Genomic DNA, 27463 nt, shown 5'->3' on the forward strand with positions numbered 1-27463 from the left:
AGAGGATCCTCACCTGGTCAATTTGCCCACAAATCTATCTTTGATTCAAATACATATTTCCCAGATACACAATTTGTTGAACTTACATGTACACATTATATATTCCTTATGGTCCATGCTTGTCAGCCTCTGATCTTCCTGGGAGCTTGCATTCAAAAATGACAACATTTTGCGCTTTTGACTGGTTTACCAATATCGGACATTTACCAAAAATTACACACATGTGCGCAAGGAGTATGGACATTAATTGCTGAAGTATCAGATTTTTAACATGCAGACATTTGGAGTAAGACCCTATTTTCCGCTAGCAACCCCCCAGAATACACCACAGGGTCCAAACACCTCTTAAAAGGTGCACAGAAAAAGCACAAGAAAAATGATATTACTTATATATTTCTGACAAGTCCGTACTATGAATTATCCATCTTTTTAACGTATGCCCTGGTCAAAAAGGGGTGTGGCTTCCCACATCACATGGTGGAATAACTGGTTTATCCACTTCCGCCAAGCTCAGCTTGCTAGCAGAGGCACTGCCCCTCCCAGTTTCTCCCAAGAGGAAGCCACTTTACGTCCCCCCCAATATAACATTTGCCTGAGTCCAGGACAAGGCTTTGTTCAACCTCCTGCAGGTGCCCCTCCCCTAATCTAATCAGAGAGGTGTCATCTCCTTTTGGTGGGGAAGCAGGAGGCAGCCAGGCCTGGGAATGCAGTTTGATCAAGTTTCAACTCCTGTCAGGGGTTGTTGTCAGGCAGAATTCAGCTAAATGTCACTTTAGTTCCCAGTTTAAATCAAAACTTACAATTTTTACATATACATTAAATAATTACTTCCTTCAAGTCATTTCAGAATATAGTTTTACATTGTATCCACCTCTTGGGTTCCTCTGTTCAGTTTTACACAAAAGTCTGGTGGTTTTAAAACGCTGGCTTTCTGATAGTGGTGAGTACCGGTATTGCATCCATTTTTGGGATCTGTCTTGAATTACTGAATTTCAATAGAGGGGTCTTTTGCTTGATAGTATAGGACCCTTGATTAACATTGTTTTGATGGCATCCTTACAGTAGAGTGGTGATGTGGAAACCCCACAAGAAGGTTGTATCTTTGGAGTGGTCTTGTGCCAACTGCGCAGTTCTCCTATTCTGGCGTGAATGTGGGTGGCGATAGCTCATCCCCACGTCCACCCAGTCTATTGATTTAGTTTGTTCTGGGATAGAATAATGGGCGGCGACAGCTCATCCCCACATCTACCCAGTCTAAGGATTCAACATGGGTCAAAACCCTTGACAATGTCATTGCACCAGGTAACGGTCTTGGTGACCGTGGATGGAGTGAGATTAGGTATTCTAGTTCCCGTAGTATAGAAAATAACTTGCAGGAGTTAGACTTGGCTTTGGCAATCTGAGTACTGTAGGTAGATGCTTTGGCCAGTTGGATGGCTTTTGTGTGGGTTCTGGAGAGTGTGGTGAAGCAGGATATGTTCCCCGCGGTTGGGAATAGATGCCCAGTGCGTTCACTAGAACACTTTTCGGCCCGTAGGGAGAGAAGCTCAGGGGTGAACTAGGAATTGGTGCATATGGCTCATTTAGAGGGGCACTTTTTGGAGGGGGTGAGTTTGTCAATGGCTGAGTTGAGGGTTGAGTTATAGTGGTTGACTAGACTGTCAACGTCAAGACCAGTGGGGGGAGGGGTGAATTTCCAAGCAGTGGCCAGAGAGTGTCACTGGAGAGGTTGCGGGTGCAGCAGGAGGTGATGGGGGGGGCAGATAGGAGGGGTGCAGGGTTGGTCATGGGGTGGGATGTGAACGTGATGAGGTGGTGACCTGACCAGGCGCAAGGGGTGTTGGCGAGTATGGTGATGTTACAGTTGTGGTCTAGTAACCAGTCAAGTGTACGCCTATGAGTATATGTGGGCTCCAGCATTTTGTGGGAGAAATTGAGGGCAGAGGTGGCACTGTTGAGGGATGCAGCATCCCTGTCTAGGGAGTCCGCATAACCGAGATTGAAGTCCCCGAGAGCGATGACTTTAGAATTGGTTTTAAGGATGGTCATGAGTAGTTGCTTGAGGTCATCCTCGAATGTGGCGGGTGGACCAGGAGGGCGGTAGAGGCTGTGCCATGATCGTAGAGGTGGTCAGCAAGGAGAACTTGACTGAGAGAGACTGGCATTTCAGGAGGGGGATGGGGGATAAGTCGGGGTGGCAAGGGTATCTTTGTATATCAGAGCGACTCCACCACCTTTTTGTACATTCCGATCATTGCAGCAAATGGCATAGTTGGGTGGAATGGCAATGGAGAGGGCAGGGCCAGTGGCGTCAGGAAGTCAGGTTTCAATGACGGCTAGCATGTCAAGGGGGTTGGCTACAATGAGGTCTAGGAGGTTGGGTACGTGGGCAATAAGTGAGCGTGCATTAATCAGTGCACATAGTATGCTTGGGTGGCAGGCGAGGGTGACGGATTGTGGTATGGGATGTCTCTTGCAACTGGGGTGGAGGCAGAGACCCTGAGCACAGAGGTTCCAGCGCTTATGCGGTTGTTGTGGGTGGCTGCTGGGGGCGTGCGCAGTGAGGAGGCGGGCATGGCTGCGACGTGCCAACTGTGAGCTGAATCCTCTGGTCAGCACCAATGGGTGTCTTGTAGGAATCGTGACAGGCTGGATAAGCATGGCGCAAGGCACATGGGGACCATGGGGGAGTTGCGAGGTGCTGTGCGTGCACAGCAGGGCCAAGGGCAGAAGGCGTAGCACAGTGCATGTCGGGATATGGGCAGGGTGCGAGAAGGCACCAAGAGCTGGTTGCGATGAGCGATGCGCAGCAGGGGCCTGGGCCGAATGTGTGGCATGGGGCACGGTGAGCTGTGGCTGGTTGTGTGGCATGGCGCGGTGCGCCATGGGGCCGTGGTCAGAATGCGTGGCATGGTACACCACAGGCCCATGGGGTCGAATTCCATTGCACAGTGCGTGATGACGCCATGGTCAGAATGCGTGTCACTAGGTGATGGGGTGACGGCGGATTGCTTGGTGCAATGTCCAGGGGTGTGGGATGAGTGCCTGGCGTGATGTACAACAGGGCCATGGGTGGATTCCATTGTGCAGTGTCTGGTGGTGCCTTGGTCGGGGAGCTTGGCGCTAGGCACAGCTGGGGTGAAGGCAGATTGCATGGAGTGCTGCGCAGAGGCATGGACCAGGTGGATGTGGTGGTGCACAGTGGGGCCATAGGTGGATGGCGTGGGGTTTTGCATTGTAGAGACACGGGTGGGAGGCTTAGCGTGGAGCATCGTAGGGCAAAGGGAAGAGTGCGTGGTGCTAGGCGCATGTGGAAAGATTGTAAAATGCTGCAGGCGTGAGTGGGGGTAGGAAATGTGTTGGGGGATGTGGATGTTAGGGGTGCTGCAGAGGCAGTATGGGTGACGCGTACTATCATGCAGATTCTTACCTTTGGTTCCAGGGAAGATGAGGGTGACCGGCAGGTGGGGCTTGGGCCACAAGCCTTCCGGAGGGTGGCCTTGCTGCGAGAGGCTGATGTGAGGTGAGGGTGGCCATTTCGGGAAGATCTGGGAGGTTTTGGCCCCTCAACTCTGCGCCCTTTGCCTGCGCTGACTTCGCCGCAGAGGGCTCTGCAGGCAGGTTGTAAGGGTGGAGGCTGATCAAGCAAGGTTGCATTGCATAGTGAGTAGTGGAAGTTTCCACGGGCGGTCAAGCAGCATTTTCTGCGCACCTGCGGCACTTAGCACTGTGCCCTTTGCTTGCACAGGCTTTGCCACAGAGGGCTTGACAGGCAGGTTTTAAGAGTGGAGGCGGATCACGCGATGTTGCGTTGTGTAGTGCATAGCAGAGGTTTCGATGGTTGGTCAAGCAGTTTTTCTTGCGCATCTGCAGTGCTCAACACTGCGGCTTTTGGCTGTGCAGGTTTCGCAGCAGAGGACTCTGTAGGCAGGTTTTAAGGGTGCAGGCGGATCAAGCGTTGTGTAGTGCATAGCTGAAGTTGTGACAGACGGTCAAGCAGCGTTTCCTGTGCACCTGCGGTGCTCAACACTTTGCCTGCGCCGGCTTCACCGCATAGGGCTCGGCAGGCAGGTGTTAAGGGTGGAAGCCGATCAAGTGTCGTTGCGTCGCGTAGGTCATAGTCTATGTTTTGATGGGCATTCCAGCAGCGTTTCCTGTGCACCCTGGTGATCAGCACTATGCCCTATGCCTGCACTGGCTTTGCCGAAGAGGGCTTGATAGGCAGGTTTTAAGGGTGGAGGCAGATCAAGCGATGTTGCATAGTGTGTAGCAGAAGTTTCGACGGGCGGTCAAGCACCGTTTCCTGCGCACCTGCGGTGCTCAACACCCGAGCACTTAGCCTGCACTGGCATTGTCACAGAGGGCTCGGTAGGCAGGTTTTAAGGGTGAAGGCAGATCCAGCGATGTTGTGTTACATAGTGCATTGCAGAGGTTTTGACGGGCGGTCGAGCAGCATTTCCTGCACTCAATACTGCGCCCTGTCCCTGCGCGACTATTGTTGTGGTATTTATTGAGACCCAACACAGGTAAGTACACCTGCACACCAATTTGAATGTAATTTAGTTAGGTTTAAACAGAATGGTAATCTTTAGTAAATGATTCGAGGTTCGGGGGAGAAAGACACAGCCATGGTACCTAGGCTGGTTATATACAAAAAACAAAAAACAAAAAACAAAGAAGAAATCCAATGTGGATAGCCACGTCCCCTGCACACTTTCTAGACGGCCAAGATAGGCCTTTTGAACATTTTTTGTAAATTTTTTGAAATACAATATTGATAACTTTCAATCAATTCTGTAGAAAATGTCCATAAATGATTCAGTTGAAACTTTCTGTTTTATAAAAAACTATTTTTGCTTTTTATTTGTCTTTTGGGGAGCCCAACGCGTTTCGAGTATAAAAAACTCTTCATCAGGGGCGGCATTTTTCAACAAATTAAAGTCTACGAAAGAAAATACATATATGCTTCAATTAGTTTGAACTTAAAGCAATTTTTACACAATTTTGAAAAACATCATATCAAACTTTTAGATCAATTTTAACAAATAAATTGTTTACAAGGTAGTCAGCCTAGTCTATATCCCATTTTTCAGTACTCATTTTAAATCCATCTCCCACAGGGCTACAAGCTATAGGATTTCGTCAAAAACCAACAATTAAGGTTGATATGCAAATGACCTAAGTCTAGTATGGGCGTATAGTTTCTTATTATTATTATTTCCATGAGATGCACTCCATATCACTCATAATTCTTTTATTGCTCAAATCCAACCCGGTCCCCTAAAACGTATTTACTTGGTTTGTTTACGTCTTGGCGCGCGTGCGCGGGTGACGTCACGCTTTTCGTGACGTTGCACGCACTTGCGCGCGATGACCTCACAGCCTCTTTTCAGTGTATAAACAGGGACGCCGAGTGAATACATCACTCTGGTGCGGTTCCCGATCGTACTCGGACTACTCCTGGACGCAGATGGATACTGAACTTGTAAGTTCCTTTTGAGTTAGAGGCTGGACCCTCTCGTTTGCACTTATTATTCCGCTCAGCTAATTTAATAACCGCTTGGTTATACCATTATCCCATTTAGATATCCATATCAATCAAGGCTTCACCAAAGTCTTCTTTCCATGAGATGCACTACATAGTGTCCGCTTGACACCTGGATCAGCTCTGCTAATCTTGGATCATTCCATGAGCCTAATATATGTTCCTGGGTAAGATGGTTGCCCATTTTTTTCACATTCCGAATGCTACTATTTGACCCACCTCTCCTAGCCTGTTTCTCTCATCACTTCCTCCGTATACTCACAGTTGCTTAAAATATTATACCACGTTCTCCAATTCTGTGTACCACAACTATGGATACATAAGGCACATTACCCCACATTCGAAATTTAATAAGAAACTATACGCCCATACTAGACTTAGGCCATTTGCATATCAACCTTAATTGTTGGTTTTTGACGAAATCCTATCGCTTGTACCCCTGTGGGAGATGGATTTAAAATGAGTACTGAAAAATGGGATATAGACTAGGCTGACTACCTTGTGAACAATTTATTTGTTAAAATTGATCTAAAAGTTTGATATGATGTTTTTCAAAATTGTGTAAAAACTGCTTTAAGTTCAAACTAATTGAAGCATATATGTATTTTCTTTCGTAGACTTTAATTTGTTGAAAAATGCCGCCACTGATGAAGAGTTTTTTATACTCGAAACGCGTTGGGCTCCCCAAAAGACAAATAAAAAGGAAAAATTGTTTTTTTTATAAAACAGAAAGTTTCAACTGAATCATTTATGGACATTTTCTACAGAATTGATTGAAAGTTATCAATATTGTATTTCAAAAAATGTACAAAAAATGTTCAAAAGGCCTATCTTGGCCGTCTAGAAAGTGTGCAGGGGACGTGGCTATCCACATTGGATTTCTTCTTTGTTTTTTGTTTGTGGTATTTATTGAGCACAGACTTAGCTTCGAGAAGCAACGGAGCGTATTATACCCGTACAATAGCCTCAATATGCATTCCCTACCGTAACTGGATTGATGGAGCTTTTTCAGTATATTCTTTTACATTTCAGCACTTTCTTTTTGTTCTTAATTTCTTTAACCAGGCAGAAATATTATAAAAGTTCCCCGGTTTATAAATGGATATCTCTCAACCTGTCTGCCTCCAAAGGAGAGTGAGATGCTTTTGGAGGGTAATCCCATTGAAGTCAATGAAGATTAAGCTTTGTGGTGATGAACATCTTTAGGAGGGTGGCGTAGTTTGTATGACAGGTTATCACGTTACAGTCTATGGGAGGCTTGCAATTTTTTGGGGAGGATGACAATCAGTCCAAGGAGTGTGACACATTCCAACAGAGAGAGTGGGGAGGGGTGTGTAGATGCACAATGACTTTCGACCCCCTATGCCCTCAGGAGGTTGGTAGCTTGATACTTCCAGGGTCCTTACTTTCTCTTTGCTTGGATTTTGCGCAGCTTTCGCCGGGAGTGGACCCAGACCTGGAGCAGCTTGTCTGCAAGATTGCCAGCCTGAGCAGCCTGCTGTCCTCGCTGGAGAAGAAGGTGGGCTAATGTGGGCAATGGAGCCACTCCAGATGAGCACAGTATGCCATGCCAGTACTACATGTTGCTGATCCTTATGATTCAGAGACCTTGATTGCACACCAGACCGTCGCCCCACGCACCTCAGGTCCCCCAATATTAAGGCTTTCGTAACATCATAGGTTCTACTTAGGTCTAGACTCTGCTGTTGCTCTTAGAATGCAGTGCATGCATAGGTATTGACAGCAAGTGAGGACCGCTCGGCCTATCTTGTCTGCACATCATCTGTCTGATGCAATACCACCAGCACTGTCTTTGTGCTATTTTACTGGGACAGATACTGAGCTCCTAATGGAGGCGGCACAGAAGTAGTGCTTTCTCTCGCTCTCTTTCTTCTCTCGCTCTCTTTCTCTCTGCACTGTTCATCTCTGTTTCCCTCTCTTGTTCTGTCTCCCTCTTCTTTGCTCTAGTATGAGTTTTACGGTGTGGCACATTTTTGGTGGATATTCCATTACCGACACATTTTCCGCACAGCCGAATTCTGAGTTTGGAGCTCCGGTGGAGCATTTACCGCCATGGTACAGCTGCAGGTAAATCCTCAACTTTACCCCCAGAAATTGATGGCCTTTAGGCAGGGAAATTACCTCTCATGGTAAATCCCCATAAATCCCAATATTTACCACAATTGGTGATATGGCGGCAAATCCCCAAAGCTGAGTGGGATTAACGGTAAAGGAGTTTTACAGTTATTATACAGATGAATTGCAGAATTACCACCATACTCATGGCAAGACCTTGGGCCTCATTACGACCCTGGCGGAATGGGTTAACGGGTTCCGTTAATGGGTGCGGACCCGTTAACACCATTCCGCCTGATTACGAGGTTCCCTCGCGGGACCCGGTAAGGACGCCTGGTAAAACCAGGCGTCCTTACCGGGTCCCGCGAGGGGAAGAGGGAGCTAACAACGGGCTGGTCGTAATCGGCCCGTTGTTAGCTTCCTCTCCCATTCCCATTGAGCCCTATGGGGGCTCAGATGGGAATGGGGAAGGTTGGGGCCCGGGTTCCCAGAGGGAGGAATTACTGGGCCCTCTGTACTCGGAATGGCCCGGTAATTCCCCATTCTTTGGAACCCGGTAAAGGAGCCTGGTTTGGCGGCAGCCATGGTGCCAAACTCGTAATGAGGCCCCCTATGTCTCAGTTTCTATCCCTCTGTGGGGGGAATCAAATTGTCCGGTGAGCGTTTGCTAAAGCCTCCCCAGTCGTTGCTGATAGCAGCACAATCAGAAAATGATGGACAGTCTGATACACTCGTATTGCATTCTTTAAATACATGTATGAGAAAGGAAAAGGAAACAAATAGCAGAAATGAGTGTTTGTGGCTGCTTTACATAAAACCATGGGGCATTTTGTCAACATAAGAATGACCACATATCTTTATATTTATATTTGACACATATATCTGTGATAAAAGGGTTGTATACTTCAATGGCTATATAAATAATGCACACAAGACTTGGTGCTCATTTCTTTTTCTCCCAACACTCACTCCATCCTTAAAGTGTTTGTGGACCATGAACCATATATACTCATTCGTACAGCCTCAGGATTTAGATTCGAGGTTAAAATGGCTGTGACGTCTGTCTCTCCATTGGCAGCCTTGTTCCTTAGTTGTGGAGAATTCTGGAAGGGGAGGGGCTATTAAGAACCCTATTCTCCAAATCATCACTAAGTCAATTTACTGTTTCCTTGCATTCAGTGGATCCCAGGCACCTTAAAATCGCCTTGCCTTAAACCATAAAAGTAGACAAAAATGGACCCTCGCTATCCAACCAGCTGTTGACCAATGTCCACCGCACCTTTAGCAGTAACTGGTCAGCAGGGAAAGCAGCTGTAAGACTGGCAAACATGCCTAGGGAGGACAGAGGTGCCGGACCTTCCTATCCAGATGGAAATGCACGCCTACGCAAGAATGATTCAATATGGTGGGGTGCGACAACCTCACCCCAGACGGTCAGAGTTAGTATGTTGGTGCTTCTGATGTTATTATGCTTTGGTTCACTCATCTTCTAACAGGCACACGTTAAGTCTGCCTTCATGCCCCCTCATAAGGTATAGCGGTATGAGGAGTCTTGTATGGAACTGTGCTGCCACCAATAGGTTTTAAGGTGAAACCTATTCATGATGGTTGAGTAATTGGTGGTCGTCAGTACGTTCTCCATTAATTCGCTAATCATGTCAGCAGCTGACAGCCCTAGTGCCTAAAACGGACTCCAAAGCTATAACCATGAGTAGGCTTTTAACATAAGTGAACTCATTTAAAATGTTGCAGTTCCTCTGGCTCAGAATTTGTGCTCGCCACTAGCCATTGCCTAGTGATAATTGACTCTTTGCGAGTAAGAAATGGTGTGCTGTGCTTATGTTTAGAATTGAGCGGGCAAGGGGCCTTTATGCCTGTCTAGTAGCTTGCAACGAGACATTTTGCCCCCTGAACTCATCCCCTCAATTGACTTCAGGAAGTATGATGGATTTCTTCAAGATGGTCAAATAATTCTCAAATATGAATTTCCAGTCTGCTTCCTTCCTTGCACTTGACATGTATTGTGGAGAATAGCATGTTGTCTTTTAAATCTTTTAACCTACCTGCTTTGCTGCATTGCCTTTTGAAGGTGTGCATTTTCTCTTGTGCTCATTTCTCCTTTCAAAGTAAATCATGGTTGTTTTACCTGACACGTTTCTATGAAACTGTATCATATGTTCTCATGTTCGGTAAGCCTGTGATGTGGAGCTGTGTACACCAGCTTGATAAAGCAAAGTGCTACTTTAGATCTGCAAAGGAAACAATGCACAAAGCATTGCATAGTGGAAAATTAAAGGTGGCATTTGAGAAGATGTGACCTACTGCCAAATTGAAAGACCATTGAACTATGAAAGTTGCGCACAAAGCCCGGCTTCACCACTTGACCACATTGTAGGATTGTGGGCAAATCACTACTCCACACTGGGCCTTATTTTCGTTAGCTGCTAAAATGGTTAACACCTAGAAGTGTGCCCTATACTCAGGGCCAGCCTTAGCGGCAGCAGCGCCCCGGGCTGCGACACAAATATATGCCCCCTGCCCCCACGCACCACTGGTCATGCAGGAGAAGGAGAGCCACATTTTTCAATGGGTGCCAAGGTGAAAGTTTTATCACCCTATTATTATTAAATGCGCATTTATTTGCAATAGGCGCCTTCTCCCACCACGCCAGCGTGGGGGGACCTTGAAAGACTCCACCGAGCAGGCGTGATGGGCAGTTAATGGTGACCCGGGCGTTGGCCCAGGTCGCCCTTCCCTAACTCCGGCCCTTACTATACACATGGCCTAATTCATTGTATAATTAGCGTTAGAGCCTGCAGGAACTTACTTAAAAGACTTATTTGCCCCCAGACCACGTTAAGTGAGCTGAAATCTATCAACACCTGGTTGCCAGGTATCAAGAATGGGTCCTCATTTAAATTTTCCTGCCTGAGTGGCACAAAGTCGAAAGGTTTGGTTAAATCAGCACAAACCAACTGTCAAAAATGGACGCCGCAAAAACTGTCATGGAAAAGGGAAAACGTTCTACTTCACTTTTGAAGAGGAGAAATCACACTTGTACCAAAGCAGAAGCACACGGACAAGTGGACAAGTGGTAGAGAGTGGAGATGCTGATTAACAGAAGGCTCTGCAGGCAAAGAGGGCGGTGTGACCAGCAGCACAATGAGAAAAGAAACGCAAGGCAGAGTTTACCTCAACTGCCTTCAACCCAACTTTCAAGTAGAGCCTTAAGTGGGAATTAAGACACATTTAGCACCCTCTGTTGCAGGCTCTAAAGCTATTTGCACCTGGCTGCAGTTGATGTATGTTCACACACCAAAGAGGTATCCAATGTACAAACATTAAAGAAAATACACCTTCAAGATGGCTGCCATGGCAGCTGATTCAGAAGCAGTGTTCCCTTTCTATTTCTACACATTCAAAATTAGCACCTCAGAGGCGTTTAGCATGAGGCTAATGAGGCAGAGCACTTTTTTCAGATATTTGGAGGCATGGCCCTAGATATTGAAACCCAAATAGACACAACTCGGACATTAAGGCCCTCATGTAGAGGTTGGTTGCAAAATTCAGACTTTCAACATTTAATTCTCCAAAACGTCCTGGTTTTGTGTGGGGAACATTCCCTCCACACCAAACCATAAACCCAATGGAGTCTAACAGGATAAAAAGGAAGGGGTTCTTATGACGCTGAATCATGTGGACCCTTCCCGGCATTGCATGCTTACTGCTTCCAACAGAGTTTCAGTTGAACGCCCGTTCCAGAAGAAACTCCAAATTATGCCCTAAATCTTGAAGAGATACAAGCTGGCTTGGTTAAAATGGCCGCAAGATGGCAGCTATGATTGCAGTCTGTCCCTTACTGCATCCCAGTGATTATTAGGCATCCTTTAACCTATAAGGAAGTTACTACATGAAGGCAGAGGCTCAGTCTGCACCAAAGCTCACCAACCATTCCTCTCACAAGGTGAACCATGACGACCAACTCCTGCAAAACGGTTAGACGTAGCAGACGGGGCAGTTATCAGACCGCGGTCAATGCAACAGCAAGAGTGGTTGCCAAAGTGTCTCTCAGACCACATATTAGAACCACGCGGGGAAGACTGTACAGACCTTTCGAGAGGGCTAGACCCCGTTTCAAGGACACCATTATCTTGCACTGTGATGTTGCCTGCCAAAGCAAACGCAGCTGGAAAATATGCACGTCGCCAGGCCATTGCACGCGTCTACAAAATGGCAGGCACTGGGACAGTGAATCTAAAGAGCACTGGGTAATAATGTGAAATGTCTGGACCTGCTGCGCGTGTCAGGGTGAAGAGAGGTGGTGCCTGTCCCCCACAATTTGAAAAGATAACAGTTTGTGCGATTTCTGACTTGTTTTTTTATCCCTGGTTTCCATTTTAGACCATTCAAAATATAACTCTTTTTTTTAAGTAGGATTATACCTCCCTCCTGCACCAGGTATCCAGTCAATACTTATAGCTCACTTAATGAGGTATTCACTCATATTGCAGAGTGACCTCTGGCTCAGCTGATTCAATTATTTCTGGTGACAACTGGTCTTTTCACCAGGTAAAGTGATTCCCATCTGTGGCGGAAGTTAGTTTACTATGTTAGTTTTTAACGCTACAAAATACGATTAGTATATTCACTTTCTTTTTCCTTGTCGCCCCACCTGTGTTTTTGGCTAAACAATTGCATTGATTGCTTAATCAGTATCCTACAAACTCATGGGGGGGTCTTCTACTATTGAGAAATTGATGTACAATTTTCTCAGCATTAAATATGATATTAAGCATTAAATATGCTTAATATCATGTAACTCTGCTTTACGCAATATCACTGCGCAGATGCTGTGTCTGCTCGGGATCCACTGTTCATGTGACTTTTCATGTATTGCCTCATATCAAGATTTTACATTTTCAAATTACACAGCCTTGATAAAGGCCTAGGGAAGTTCGAAACATGTGTTGGCTGTATAGTTTTTTGAACTACTTGGCATACAAATGCGTTGCTAGGGGGGGCCTGAGGGGGCTATAGCCCCCAGGTCTTTTGGTGGTAGCTCTGCATAGAAGCTCAGGGGCTACAACCAAGAGGCTAGCTACCCCCGAGTCCCGTTGGTCTTGACATTAGCATAGCCCCAGATCTTTCCCAGACCTAGCAACACCCCTGCTTAGCTATATTGTTTTTGAACTATTATTTCCATATAAATGGGACTTTCTTTACTAATTGTACTTGTGTTATTTTGGCAGTGTCTCATACAATCACCTTGATGTCAAATGTTTCATGAAACTTATAATGTTGTCCCAACGCGATTGTGACAGGGATACACTGTCCTGTTATCGTTACCAATTGTGGGGGATAGACAGCACCCCTCTCTACCCTGATACATGCAGCGGGTCCAGATATATCACATTATTACCCAGCACTGCTTAGATTCACTCCCCCAGTGTCTACACCCTTGTCTTCAGCTACTACACAACTAGAATGCCAGTTAGGTCGTTCTCCAAAAATGGGTTCTAGCTTTGGAACACTGTGTCCTGGAAATAATAGCAGAAAAGACCTGACTTAAGTTTCATTAGCACACAGCATGCGGTAGCCAGCCAATGCTGGGTGTGAACTCACAGTGATACACTGCATTCAGAGGTAGATGCTGGGTTCCTCGACACCACGGATGCCATTTCTACACCGCACATGGCTCCTGTTCCACTATTGTCTCCGCCATCCAGCCCTTGATCCCGCACCCCCAAACCTGCCTTTGCCTCTGCTCTCTTCTGCACTTAACATTCCTCCGTCCACAGTCACCTCCTGGTTTTGTCATGGCCGGCATAGACAGCAACAAGGGACTTGCACTGGAATCTCTGTCACTTCTATGGTGTCCACCTTCAATTGGGAAACCGTTCCCTTTGATGGGGGTGCACGTCCACATGCACCTTCTCATCAAAGGGAATGTTTTTGTACATAATTGTGGCCAGACACAGGGCTGGCCAGCTAATAGCATTTAGACCCGCATTCTCTTGCGGTCATGGGCATTATCAGCGACACACAGCTATACCCAAAGATTAACTCCATCAAGGACATCCACAGGCTCAAAACCTGCCACTCGCTGATCCAGTCTTGGATGTCCAGTGCATAGTTGAAGCTCATCCCATCCAAGACCGAATTCCTACTCCTCACCAACAACACTGAACACTCAGACATACAGACCTGTCTATCAACCAAGAACCCTGAGGGCTTCACATCCAAGCTCACCTCCTGCACCAAGTCCCTCAGGTTCCACATTGACAAACACCTCTCCTTCAAGACACAAATAGCTACGAAAACAGACAGTTTGCTATCAGCTCTCCCTCCTGCGGAAAGTCAACTCCTTCCTCCCACCGGACAGCTTTAGATCCACCGTTCAAGCACTATTCCTATCCCACCTGGATGGGGCAATGCACTCCACAAAGGCCTCCTGTCGTCCTCCCTTGTGCCCCTGAGAAGTGTCCTACATGCGGCTGCACACCTCATCAAGGGTCTACGCAGATACAACCACATCACCCAGCCCTCACTGACCTTCACTGGCTCCCACTGCATGAACAAATCACCTTCAAGTCTTGCTGCATCATCTATAAGGCAGTCGCCCTCAAGTCACCAAGCTACCTTGCGTAGAAACGCAGCATCTTCGGTGGAAAGTGCACCACCAGAAGCCAGGACACGTGCAGACTTGAAATCTACCACTGCAAAATGGAAAGGACCAGAAAAAAAGCCTCCTCTGCCTAAGCCCCAGGACTATGAAACCTCCTTCCCATCAATAGCAGACTTGCCCCCAAGCTCCTACAATTCAGAAAATAACTCAAGACCCGCCTCTTCAAGGAGTTTCTCTTCCTCAACACCTACTCCATCACTTTGCACCCCGCGCCAACTGACTTGCTAGACACCACCGGCCCCCTACTCCCAGGCACCTTGTACAGCTATACCCCTCCTCTATGCCCCTCTGTATCCCACCCCCCACTGTGTATCTGTACTGTTGTACACTTCTGTAAAGCACTCCATTGCTTTTTGAAGCTAGGTCCACGCTCAATATATAAAATATAATAATAATAATAATAATAATAATAATAATAATAATAATAATAATAATAATGTTAATAAGAGCCCTCACTAGGGCCTCGCTTCATTTGGGCCTACTTTGGCTATGGCTAGCAGGCTATTAATGCCCATGTCGAGCCAGGAACATGGTTGTGAACGCTACAAATAAGACCCAAGAGGTACCTAAATTGCTGGATCTGCCTTTGTGCGTGTGGTTCTCACTCCTCTCTTAGAATTGCAGGACTTTGACAGCTCCCTTAGCGATGGCAACCCACACCAGGCTGCCACAATGCCCAGTAACATTCAAAGCAAAAAAGATCCTTGTAGAATTCTGAACTTAACCAAAGTAGTACATAATTCATCAGATTAGGAGGGCGTGGCCAGCATCCATGGAGTAGGATCGGCATCAGGGGTCAAGTCCTAAAAATTAAAGTGTGGGTACTCCTCAACAAACGCAATGGGATGCAGCATCACCAGAAAGTAGCATATCAAAGTGAAATATTCACATTCCATTAAATTGGCTTTGCATAACCACCCACATTGTACAGGATGAATGGCATTTGCCTTCCATAAAATCAACACACACACCACATTAAAAGGTGTGCATGTTTTAAACTCCAAGGACCAATACAAATGTTTTCCCTGGAACTTGCAGAACCAAAATGGGACATTTCACCTTTAATTGTTTGTTATTTTTCATCAGGTTTATTTAGTGCATTGGTGAAGTGGCCAGCCTGCACGCCTAACGACTGTGGATCTGATCCTCGAGATCGGCTTTAATTCATAAATTCAAAGTGGACGTTCAATGTTTCTCATTTTACCTGCGGGGAACTTAGTCCACCCTCTGAAAAAAGTGGGTGCACTCCGACCACCCACGTGTACCCTCGACTTGAGCCCTGGTTGGCATACCCTGTAGCTCCTGCCTGATCCGTTACTGATCCGCTCTGGAAGGCCATAATATTCTCGAAGAAACCACCCAAAACAGCACAGAAGTCTTGTGAATATCTCTAGACTTGACCAGCGACGTCTGCGTCTCTTAAAAATCTCAGCTTCGGATACAGGAGGTCCGAAAGCGCAGACGAAGATACCAACGGGAAACCTAGATGGCGCCCACAAAGACGCAGCCCCGCAGTTTATAACATTCTATGGAGGAGGGGTGACGAAATGCTTGCACCATCCGACCCACTCTCTGCATCCCAAGGAGTCACCAGAGTACTGGGGCATTATCCCGGAGACAGCACCCGAGGCACAGGAGGATCCTAACTACAAGGTGAGGAGCGAGTGCTGCATCGTCCCTCAACCCCCATCCCCTCTCAGAGGAAAACCCAGCCCAAGCATGGACATAAACACCAACACTGACGCCTAAAAGTAAGAGGAAAGCGCGGACCCCTTACAAGCCAGAGTCGGAAGCCATACACATAGAAAGTACACTTACGCTGCTGATTAAACATTCCCATCCTTTACAATCATATGGCGGTGGATGGGGGAAGGCATACAAAAAGTGGAACACTGAATGAAACCCGCACCAAGTCTGCTAAATACTGAGGCGGCGTTAGCCCCACGGAAAGAACTCAGGTCCTGTATATAACCCTCCCCCCCCTCTAACACTCCGCAATATCCAGGAAAAGCTTAATAAGGCTGGACCAAAATGATAAAACTGTCACTCTTCTATCTGCTGGAGTGAACAGTTGGGATTATATAGAGTCAGAGCACTCCTTCATGATAAGGCACCATTTTGGAAGCCGGGTGAGCACACCAATAACCACCATGCCCCCACCCCAGGGTAGCGCACAATAAGTCACATGAACGCAGGAGTGCTAAACCGCTGGTGAACATTTCAACACTGCAAGCCTCAACAGGCAATTGGGGCTGTCTAGAACTCCACTGGCAACTGAGTGAGGGACTGTGGGCTCAGACAATTGCGCGGGTAGGTCCAAGAGCCCCACTTGCTGGCTGGCCAAACTTGGATAGAGAAATTGGAGAACTGAAATCCTCTGCTTTGCGTGCCCAACCCCTCTCCATCAAACCTGATCGCCCTATGCTGCACAAGGGATAGACATAAGGAGGCCACCTCTGAGGCAGACCATCACAACTTACTGCACTCCAGAGGAAACCCCCAACCAACAGCACACACACATCGACCACATGCCATCCACTGTAATAACAGGCACTAGCTGCAAGTGGCACACAGGGGTTGCAGGCTGTATGCCAATTTAGAAGCACAGATGCGAGAAGAGGTTAAACCCCACATTACCCCAGGTACAAAAAACGGAGACAACCCCACACTAACAGCAGGAGAAAATCCAGAATTGCGTGATAAGGACTGGGAACAGCACTGCACACAAAAGACTCACAAATCTAGCTCCAAAAGCCATAACACCCCAAACGGAGAGCCAGAACCCTCCACACCTAGATGCCTCTCAAGCCAGCAAAAACAAATGGAAACCAAACCACCATGGACAATTACACTAAGAATTCACCACAAGCGCCCTTAGATAACAAAGATGATACGACGCAAGAAACGGACAGAAACTCCATAGGAGCAGAGAGTCAGATCCTCTTGGCCATAGCTGAACTGAAAACCTCCTTGAGTCCAAAATCTGCGCAGTTATGGTCAACGTCAGGCTCCTGCATCAGGATGTCAGAACACTGGTTGAGAGAACCACAAACATTGAAACGCAGCTTAGCAAAAACACCACAGAGATCCGGGAAACACACTCGGACATCCACATACTAAAACAGAAGGTCAAAATACAAGAAAATAGAGAGGAAGAGGCGTAGGGGCGTGCCCGCAGAATCAACATCAGCATCATCAGCCTATCGGAAGGCGAAGAAGGAACAGACCCCACAACATGACTGGAAAACATGTTCTTACAGGAAATAGGGCCAGGCAACTTTACTCAGGGCGACAATAAGCACCACTAATTCTAATGCTTGTGCTGAAAAGTGAGATGGTAGCCTTGCACTTGCTACAACTCAAATTCTCAATTAAATCTGTATCTGACAACCTCTGCGCCTGAACGCCTTTCCCACTAGTCTCATCAATTTTTGAAGAACCATGAATAAAGAGAATTTCCCCTCCTTCTAAAGCATTCTCGTTCACACGGGGTATATCGTCATGCAATTCAACATAATTAGCACAGTCATGTACATAATCGGCTTCTTCTATAGGCTCGGCTACAAACGTGGCAGGATTAACTATTTTACATTTTACAATCTTAATCAGTTGGTTTGAAATCATTACCTCATAAACTGAAGCTTTTTGGGATGTCAATGTGGTTTCTCTAAAATGGCAAACAAAGCATATTCCACAAACAGAGTCATGGAGCAGCCCATATCAATACCTGTAGACTTTTCAATTGCGAAGGCAGCAGCTGCCAATGATTGTTCGTAAGGAAAGTGGCCTCTCATAACTGGGTCTAAAATTCCACTGTAACATGCTAAAGGTTTGTACCCTAATGTAATTCTCTGCGTAAGTACAGCTGTCATGACCGTCCCATTTGTTTGTGAAAACAAATAAAATTTCTCAGCATGAATGGGAATTCCTAAAACAGGGGCTGTACAAATAGTTTTTTTCAGTTCCTCAAACCCTTCCTCCATTTCTTCAGTCCATTCTATTTTGGCTTTATCCACTTGTGCTTTCTTTGAAGCTTGCAAAGGGGGTCTTGTGTCTGTACTGTAATCAAACACCCAGGCTCTAACATAGTTGCATAAGCCCAAAAACTGTTGAATCTGTTTTACTGTATTTTGCTTTGAAGTTTTCATAATTGCCTCGACTCTTTCATGTGTCACCTTCTTTTTCTTCATGTGAAATCAGCCGGCCTATGTATAACACTTCTTCTTGGCAGTATTGTAACTTCTCCTTGTCTACCTTATATCCCTTGTCTGGCAGGATTGTTAACAACTGAATAAAATATTGTCTGCACTCATCTTCTGTGGTGCTAGAAATTAAAATGTCATCTTTGTATTGTATCACTGCTCTTTTAAGATCAATATTGCCTAAATCCATCTGTAGGACTCTGTTAAAGATCGATGGGGACTCACAGTACCCCGCGGGCAAACAAGTATGTTTCAATCAAGTTTGGTGGAACATAAATGAAGTCAAGTCTTGTGAGTCTTTGTGCAACGGGATCGAGAAAAACACATTTTTCAAATTGATCACCGTAAAATATCGAGCTTCCACCAAGATATGGAACTAAAGGAAACTATGCATCTACAATCTGTTTAATCAGTCTCATATCTTGCATACATCTCAACGACCCTCCTTTATTTTAACTTCCCCTATTCCCTTTAATAATCCTACATCATATGGGCCCGTGGTCCAAAGGACTTTTGACACCTTCTCCAAGTCTTCCTGAGAAAATGCTGGAATCTGCTGCAATACCGCCATTCGCTGTGGAACTTTCCTTTTTTTCTATTCTTATCCAATATGTGATGCTCATAAAGAACATCACTTCATCATCTGTTTGGTCTTCCCATAACATGTCATCAGTTATATCAGTCAATTTGTACCCTTCCTCGAGTCCTATTACTGTTCTCCATGGTCTACCCTCATCATCTACTTCGAGCATTGCCATTTCCCTCCGTACTATGGCTGCTTCCAATTCCAAAGGGATAGTCTGTCCCCCCTCTTTGTCGATACAGAAAAAGATCTGGATCTATTGGGACTCCTCGCAAAGCCACAATGCCAGTATGAATTCGCCCACATTTAAATAGTGTATTCTTGGGGTGGAGCACACTATTCCTTGATCAGTGAATGAAATCCTCATGTTTAGTTTTGTCATCAAATCCCTTCCCAAAATGTTCACCGGTGTCTGTCGTGAATATAACAAAGGAACAGACATGTGACACTCTTCTATAGAGACTGGTAATTCATCAGTAAAAGGAACTCGACTCGTAGCTCCAGAGAACCCTTGAGTATTCATGGCAATTCCCGACATTGGATATTTTCCCTCTCGTATACATGAACGAGCAGCTTCAGTGTCCACTAGAAAAGAACAAGATTTCCCTCCTATCGTCACATCAAACCTTGGTCCCTCTTGGGGGTCTGGAGTCACAAATAGTACTTAACAAACCAAGTCACCCTGTGAGCTGTGCTATTGCGGGTACAGGCTCATCCCCGTGCCTGTTAAAGGATTACCTCCTACCACAGTTACACCTCCTATTCTAGGTGTCAGCACTTGTCCTGTGTTTGCATACTGCTGTGTCTTTATAGGGGCTTGTTGCGACTTCCCTTGTGGTGGATTCATATGCACTCGCTCTTGTTGCTGTACCTGCTGTACTTGCAGTGCTTGTGTCTCCTAAAATGTGTGATCATGGGCGAACCCTTCTCTAGTTTGTGTACTATATGGTGGAGGATAAGCTGTCCCCCTCTTGAAAATTGGCCATTTTGTACATTCCCTGGACTTCCACATACGTGCGCAATATGCCTTGTCATCCCACAAGTCCAACATACTGGGGCTGCCCGTCTGACAAGTCCCCCTTGGTTATATCCTCCCTGGTTACTTTGATTCTCATTCTGTGTATTCTGAAACCCACCTTGATTATTTTGGAATCCACCTCCCCTTCCCCTATAGCCCACACCTCTGCCTCGTGGCACAAACACATGTTCACCTTTATCCATCAGGTGCTGATTACTCACCTGGGATGTACCCACCAATACCGCCGCTTCTGTGGCAAATTTTTACAATTTTTTCTGGACTATCTTGGCTTCCTCAATTTTCCTAGTCTCACCTTTCTTCTTATTCTTCTCCTGCAATAACTGACAACAGTGTACTATCGTCAACTGTATCTCAGCCCACGACTTTGCTTCCATCCCTACTTGTTCTTTCATCTGTCTCTGCACTGGCTAGGCAACACCTGGCACAAAATGTGGTAAAATAATGCCTGTTTTTTCCTACTGCTCGCAGGTTTCAAGTTGCCATTTGTCATGAATGTCCTGAATGTAAGCAATAGGGTCTTCGTCTTCTTTCATCTTACATTTCATGATTGCACCCTTATCTGATGTGTCAGGATACTGTACACTGAGAGCTCTCCACGCGTCTGTTCTAAACTTATTAAACAGCGCTCCATCATGCGCTGTGTTCTGTGATTTCACACTTGAATATCCTGCTCTCCTCCATAGGTCATCAGTCCTTTCCCAAAGAATAGCTGTCAGGAGATCTTTTATGTCCCCTATGGTCAGCGTATTTCCTCCTGTCATTTTTTCTAACTCATGTATCCATTTCCCAGCGCCCGAAGTCAAACTCAGGAGCTTACACCTTAAATTATCCTTGTCCATCTGCGGCCATGGGATATACTGTGGTCTTGCTCCCCCTTTTTCCAATCAGGGAAACTGTGTGAACCCCAACCCACAGTTGGTTCTGATCTTTAGTCTATCCATGGCGGGTACAATCGTCCCAGTCTGTCTCCTTGTAGGTAACGACCATAACCTGCTCATATATGACGATGATTCTCTCTTCTCACTATACAATCGTCTTTGGGACGCTCTGGATGTGCTATGGGATCTGGCATCTTATCCTTAGGTTGTTCCAGATCCTACCATCTTACTTCTTTATCCAATTCCAGGCTTCCTTCAGGGGCACCTGCGTTCCTTCCTTCTACCCAAGACCACACTCTCTTTCCTCATCTGACATGTCTAGCCCCCACTTATTGTAACTATTATCTTCCTCACCTTTGTCTAAGTTCAGTCTGCGTAAGAACAAGGCTCTACATTCATGACCGAATGGAATTTCTTCTTTGCCTCGTGATTGAAATGCTAGGAATTAATCCCTCTTCCCTCTACTCCCACACATGCTACCTTCCTTAAATTGTTGATATGCCTTATCAATATTTTCTCTGGTGTTACTTCTTTCATCGGAAGGAACTCTTCTATTCTATCCCATCGTATTTCTGTGCTTGACCCTACTGGTTCCTTACGAATGAGACTTGTGTCAAGACCCCGCTGTCTTCTTCTTCATTCTATTTCTTCATCTAACTCTCTTCTCTTTCTTGCATCCTGCTAATTCTTTCTTCCTCTTGCCTTCATTCTTCTCTCTTCACCTCTTCCCTTCTTTCCTTTTCTTCCCTTCATCTATGAAATCCTTTGTCCATTAGTCTTTGCGCTTCCTCCTCTTCTCTCTTCCTTTCTCTTCTGTCCCTATCTTCTATAGCTATCGCTCTCTCATACTTTCTTTGTTCTTCTGTCTGCTCTTCTTTTTTCTCTTGCTCCTCCTAATATATCTGTTCTCGTCGCTCCCTGCTCTTTCTTTTCTTCTCGTGTTCTTTCCTTTCTTGTTCGTCCTTATCTTCTCTTTGCCTAACTTTCTCAATACTTTTCCCATCTATCTTAAGCAATATCTGTCCTCCCATCCATTCGTTCTGCACAAGCTCTATCTCGTCAGCTTTATCCTTCTCTCCTTTCCATCTCTTAATCTCCCTGTCTATTCCAGTTGACAGATTCGACCGCTTACTCCTTTCTTTTTTGTCTTGTTTGATCTTATAAATCTCTTCTTTTCTCTTATTCTCTTCTAGACTATCATTGCTAATATAAGCAGGATGTTCGTATATAGGATTAATATACCACGTTGCCACTTTCAACTCCTTTAAAGGATATAACCCTATTTCTTCCATAATAGCGCCTTTTTCTTCAGGTGAGGCAAGGAGAGCTAAAGGCTCAACACCTTCCTCCTTGCGCTGACTAAGCATCCACTCCTCAGGTGGTAGATCTTCCATTTCTTCCTGATACATTTTCCAGAGCTCTAGAATTGCTAACATTTTTTCCAATTTCTTCCCCGTGTACGCAGCGTGCAAATATGTAGTCATGTGTATTGCAATACCGCTTTTGACAATCATCCACCTTGGGGCCGCGACATAAACATTTTATCTGCCGTGCCTTTCACCCATTCCGCTCTATACTGTTTAAGCTTGGGCATATGTTTTGGCAATGTTTTACATAAGTGCATCAGAGGAGTATCTCCCTTAATGACGTCTCAATTGACTGTCAATACTTACTAGACGTATGAAATAACCTTTATACTTTTCCTTCAATCACCACTTTTTCAATGCCTTTAAAACAACAAATATGAGCGAGCACCATCGATTGCTGCTCAAGCCTCTAATTTCTTAATTAGCTATGTCTACCTTTGGATTGGTACCAACCACTTCGCTAGGTTCAATTACTATTGCTTCACAACTTCTTCACTTATTTCACAACTTCTCTCGCTCTTCGATATTTTTACTCAACAAACAACATACAGACTAGTCGACATTATACATTAATAAACAGTGTGATCACTCTTTCTCTCTCTCGCCTTTACTTATACCCTGTACAGGGTTTGAGACGTCACCTTACGTAAACCTGTTTACGCGTTATATATTTCACTCTACTCCGAACAGAGTCTGAAACATCTCCTTCTGGACTCCCTTGAGTCAGGACTCTAGGCGCTATCTCCTCTTCACTCAATATTTCCTGTTACTTACAATTATCACAACCCCATCCCCTTCATTTGCCATTCCCCTTAGTCTACTCACCATTCGTTCATTTATCGACTTGAGGCCTTCCGTATCAACTCCTCCTACAAACCGACCACTTCGCATTTCGTCCACAGAGCGCCCGTGGAAAACGGGCAGGGATTTCGTCAGAGGGGGCCTGCCCACCATCTCGGTTCTTTTCTGTCAAGTTTATTTCTATCAGCCGCTCTCCACAGGAAACCCTGCGATCTTCTGGCTAATGGCGGAGGATACTCAATCGTCCAAAAGACTGGGGACAAACTAGTTTGGATCTTTAAACCATCCACACTGCTACCACGTGAGCATAGGGCCCTTTGGGTATCGTGCATGCAATGGTTGGGGATGCAGAATAACTCTGACACCAAATAATCGAACCAACTCAGGAAGATAGCAAATGTGCTGTTGTGGGTACAGGCTCATCTAAAACAGGGAGTTACAACAGACATCAACGGGCGTTCGCTCAAGCTCTCAATACGTTTCTTAAACAATATCCTTTCATGCAGAAAATATGTCAGACATGACGTTATACTACGTGGAAAATAAGAAAACCTACAAGGGGTTGTGATAGGTTCAAGGGGAACATCTAAATATACTTTCTATAAGGGGTGGGATTGTGATTGGTTCTCTACTGTCAGGTGGACAACTCATGCCTACCTCTAAAACATGTCATTTTCAACACTATTAAATACACAGTATCTCATTGGCTCTCAAACTATAAGGCACTTCATTATAAGGCCCTCTATAATTGGTTGGCACGCTCATGTCATTCTGGAACATTCGGTTCACATAGCAGCACGTAAGCTCAGACCCAGTTGCCAGGTGGTGGACTTGACTTTACCTCCCCACCCAATTCGCCCAACATCTCTCACCACCCATGACTTATGCCATGAAGATTGTCTTTGAAATTGGACTTGCAAAATATCCTTTTCTCTGGGAATATATGGGAGTGCAGGCTTTCACTATCGCTGTTCTAGAACTCCACGCTCAGCTCTATTTCCGTCCTCGGCTCACGTGACAGGAGACCTCGATTTGGTACATTTTGCAGCATTTAAATGTCTTAAATGAATAAAACTTGGCACACTTGGTGTTGTTTCTTTGCACCTTAACAGGGGATGATTCAGCATCTCACGTTCTCTGCCTTTAAGAATAGATAACCGGGCTTGGCTGCTTCAGCCTTGACACCAAGCCAGACAGGCCTTCCAGACTCATCCATGATCTCAGCGAGTTCTTGCTCCAGCACAGTTCTCGACTTTCTCTCCATGGGTCCTTGCTTACATGACTTGTCATGACACTGATGTCCAGTTTCTATGCAATGGCTGCTTCGCCTGCAATCTATTACTATACTACTTCATCTACTTGTGTTACAGCATCCGTACTATTATTGAACGGCTGTATATTCTGCAGTGCTTCGCACACGTACAATCTTCTTTTCGTGTATGAAAGTTTACTTGAATCTTTACTTTCGTCATCAGTTTCTGTAATGTCCATACATCCTCTTCAGCCAATATTCTCAGGGCATCACGCTCGTTTTTCGTGATGTCACCAGCTCCTCTTTTTACTCCTTTTTCATATCCCTTCGGGGAGTTCCTCCCTCAGATTGTCATCTCTCCGGGGATACATTTGATAGGGTTTTCTCAGTGGGTACCTTCTTTCGAATACTCGCTGTGAATTTGTCATAACTGCTGGTTTTAAGCAGAGCGCAATCTCAGGCTTCCAACATATAGGAGGTAGGGGGCGGGATTTCCTGCAGAGGCATGTAGCTGCTCCTCAACAGCATGAATACTTGTTTTTACACATCTTTGTGGATGTTGTATTCCTTTTTAAGGTTTTGTCATAATGTTTACCTATGTTGAGTGACCAGGCGCCTCGGTTTCGACAGGACTGTCCCGCAATTGAGGCCTCTAATATGTCAACAATTATAAATTAAATGAACATTATTAGACTTTTGGAATTTTGCCTTCTAAGGATGTACTTGAACCGTCAGCCTTCCAAGACACTGCCACCTGCATTAACTGCTTGAGCCACAGAGACTGGCTGATTAATGAGTAAATAGCAAAGTATCTAATATCAATTGGAGCAACAGCTTCTTTGTTATTACCGTGGTGCCGGAGGAGGGGAGGTTGTAGTGGGAGAGTGGGGGCGTTGAGGTGTGAATGGGGTAATCCTTCTTTTATGTTGTTGGCCATCCCGGTTTTTGTATTGAAAATCTGGTCACCATACCTATATAGGGAGGAATAGAGTCCAGCTCATTTGTTTGTAATTTTGTCTTTGTCTTATGTCTGTCTTCTGTAGCGCCTGGATGCCCGAGGGCTTTGGCGCTTTATAAACACATAGATAGATAGCGATAGTTAGAATATCGCTTTTGATGATGCTTTTTCCTACGGTGCTCTATCTCTGAAGTGATAGGGTTAAGCTAGAAAACAATGGAATGAGGCAATAGGTAGGGGATATTCCAGGGGATGCAAAGCTTTGGCTCATGCATGTAAGGGAGAGTGCATTCTGGACTATGTAGTCCTTTGGACTCGCTGTTCTGAGAGAAGGACCACGCAGTCTGGCATGTGGTGGGGGCACATGCGGCATATACGTCTTTATCTGGCATATGAGCTACAGCGTGACACACCATGGCAATATCAGACATATGACCCCTGCATCTGTGTATATTAAATACAGATGTGGCTATACCTGGGCATGCATGACTGCACCTGGCACATGAGGGGTGGTATTGCAATTCCTAGGCACATGAGCTCCTCAGTGGAAATGGAAGACGCAAGTGGCATTCAATACACGTGGACCTATTGGCTTTGCCTCTTGTTGCTTTGCTTCTCCAGCTGTACATAGGGACTCATTACACGGTAGGTGGTAAGGGTTTACCGGTACCGGTATTTTACCGGTACCGGTAAATCCTTACCGCCTTACTACGAGGTCCCTTTGCGGGTTGGGGAATTTAACGCCTGCTTTTTGCGGTGCCGTAATTAGCGCCTTCCCCATGCCCATTATGCCCTATGGGGCAAAAATGGGAATGGGGAAGGGCAATGGTGGAAGGGGGAATTACCGCCCCGCCAACCTTGGAATGGGGCGGTAATTCCTCTTTCCACCAAGGCGGTGCCGGTATTTTACCGGCATGAACCATGGCGCTAATTGCGCCATGGTTCTCCGCCTACCGTGTAATGAGGCCCATAGTGTCCCAAAATCCAACAAGCTGGAACTCAGGAAACGTGTTCAGCTGCTTTGCAAACGAGCCGAGCCTGCGCAGTGTGGGTATCTTTAGCCAGCGTGTCCTCTGTGCTGAGTCTCGTGGGATTGAGTTTGTTGTTGACTGCTGGTCAGAGTGATATATCACATAACGTCTGCATGGGGCGGCCGTGGAAAGTGGACACTTGTCACACGCTTGTCTGCTTTCTTCGCATAATAAGGCGTCCTCAGAGTTGCCTGGTTGGGTGATGCAAATTAAATAACAAGAACCAACCGTGTGACATTGCAAATTAGCCCCAAACATTAGCAAACGGGTGAGGTCGCCAATGTTGAATATATGAATTCACAGTTATGGAACTCATTAATTTATGAACTCACAGTTATAGAACTCATTCATTTAGTTCTGTGGTCTCTTTCAGGTCCTGAGGGCTTTGCAAGAAACGGTTTGCAATGTGGCCCCTCCACACCGTGACACGGCAGGCCCCCTGGGGTGCTCTCCAGGTGCCCACAGTAGCGATGGACACAAGTTTGAAGTGAGTCAAAGTGCTTCCAATGATAAAAGTTTTTTTTATTTTTTTTATTTGAGTTTGATTTGTAAAACAAACCTTTCAATTGAAACGTTTCTGAAGATTGGGATGAAAAGAAATGAACGCGATTTGGAAATAGCGCTTAAATCCTGAGGTGCAAACATTACTATTATCAAAACCCAACGGTCCACAGTTCAGACGAAAGAAAGGCTGGGTTGGCCCCACTGGGACTCGAACCTGTGACTTACATATCGCGGTTACCAGACATTTGGTCGAAAAAAAAAGGTCGACAGGACAAATGGTCGACACCATTTGGTCGAAAGCCAAATGGTCGAATTTTTGTTTTTTTTGATTTTTCACATTTTTTTTTTTTTGGGGGGGTCCCCCCATTCCCCCTTTTTTTTACCTAAACGAAAACCTAAAAAATATATATATAAATTAAAAAAAAATTCGACCATTTGGCTTTCGACCAAATGGTGTCGACCATTTGTCCTGTCGACCTTTTTCTTTCGACCAAATAACTGGACACCACATATCGCTTGAGTGCTTGCTGTAACCCACTGTG

At 45.6% G+C, this 27463-nt stretch overlaps 1 protein-coding gene across 2 annotated transcripts in view; it reads left to right on the forward strand.

The window, feature by feature from the left end:
• LOC138480740 (phosphatidylinositol 3,4,5-trisphosphate 5-phosphatase 2-like) overlaps nt 1–27463 on the forward strand; it is a 767550-nt gene that overhangs the window by 360353 nt on the left and 379734 nt on the right. The window contains exons 9-10 of one of the 2 annotated variants that reach the window (XM_069612470.1): nt 6978–7064; nt 26791–26904. In XM_069612470.1, the coding sequence (XP_069468571.1) occupies nt 6978–7064; nt 26791–26904 (201 nt within the window). The remainder of the gene's footprint in view (nt 1–6977; nt 7065–26790; nt 26905–27463) is intronic. The other variant, XM_069612471.1, reaches the window with a different exon arrangement.

This window comes from Ambystoma mexicanum, chromosome 5p (genome assembly GCF_040938575.1).
Source record: "Ambystoma mexicanum isolate Mex_15411 chromosome 5p, UKY_AmexF1_1, whole genome shotgun sequence".
NCBI classification, from domain to species: domain Eukaryota; kingdom Metazoa; phylum Chordata; class Amphibia; order Caudata; family Ambystomatidae; genus Ambystoma; species Ambystoma mexicanum.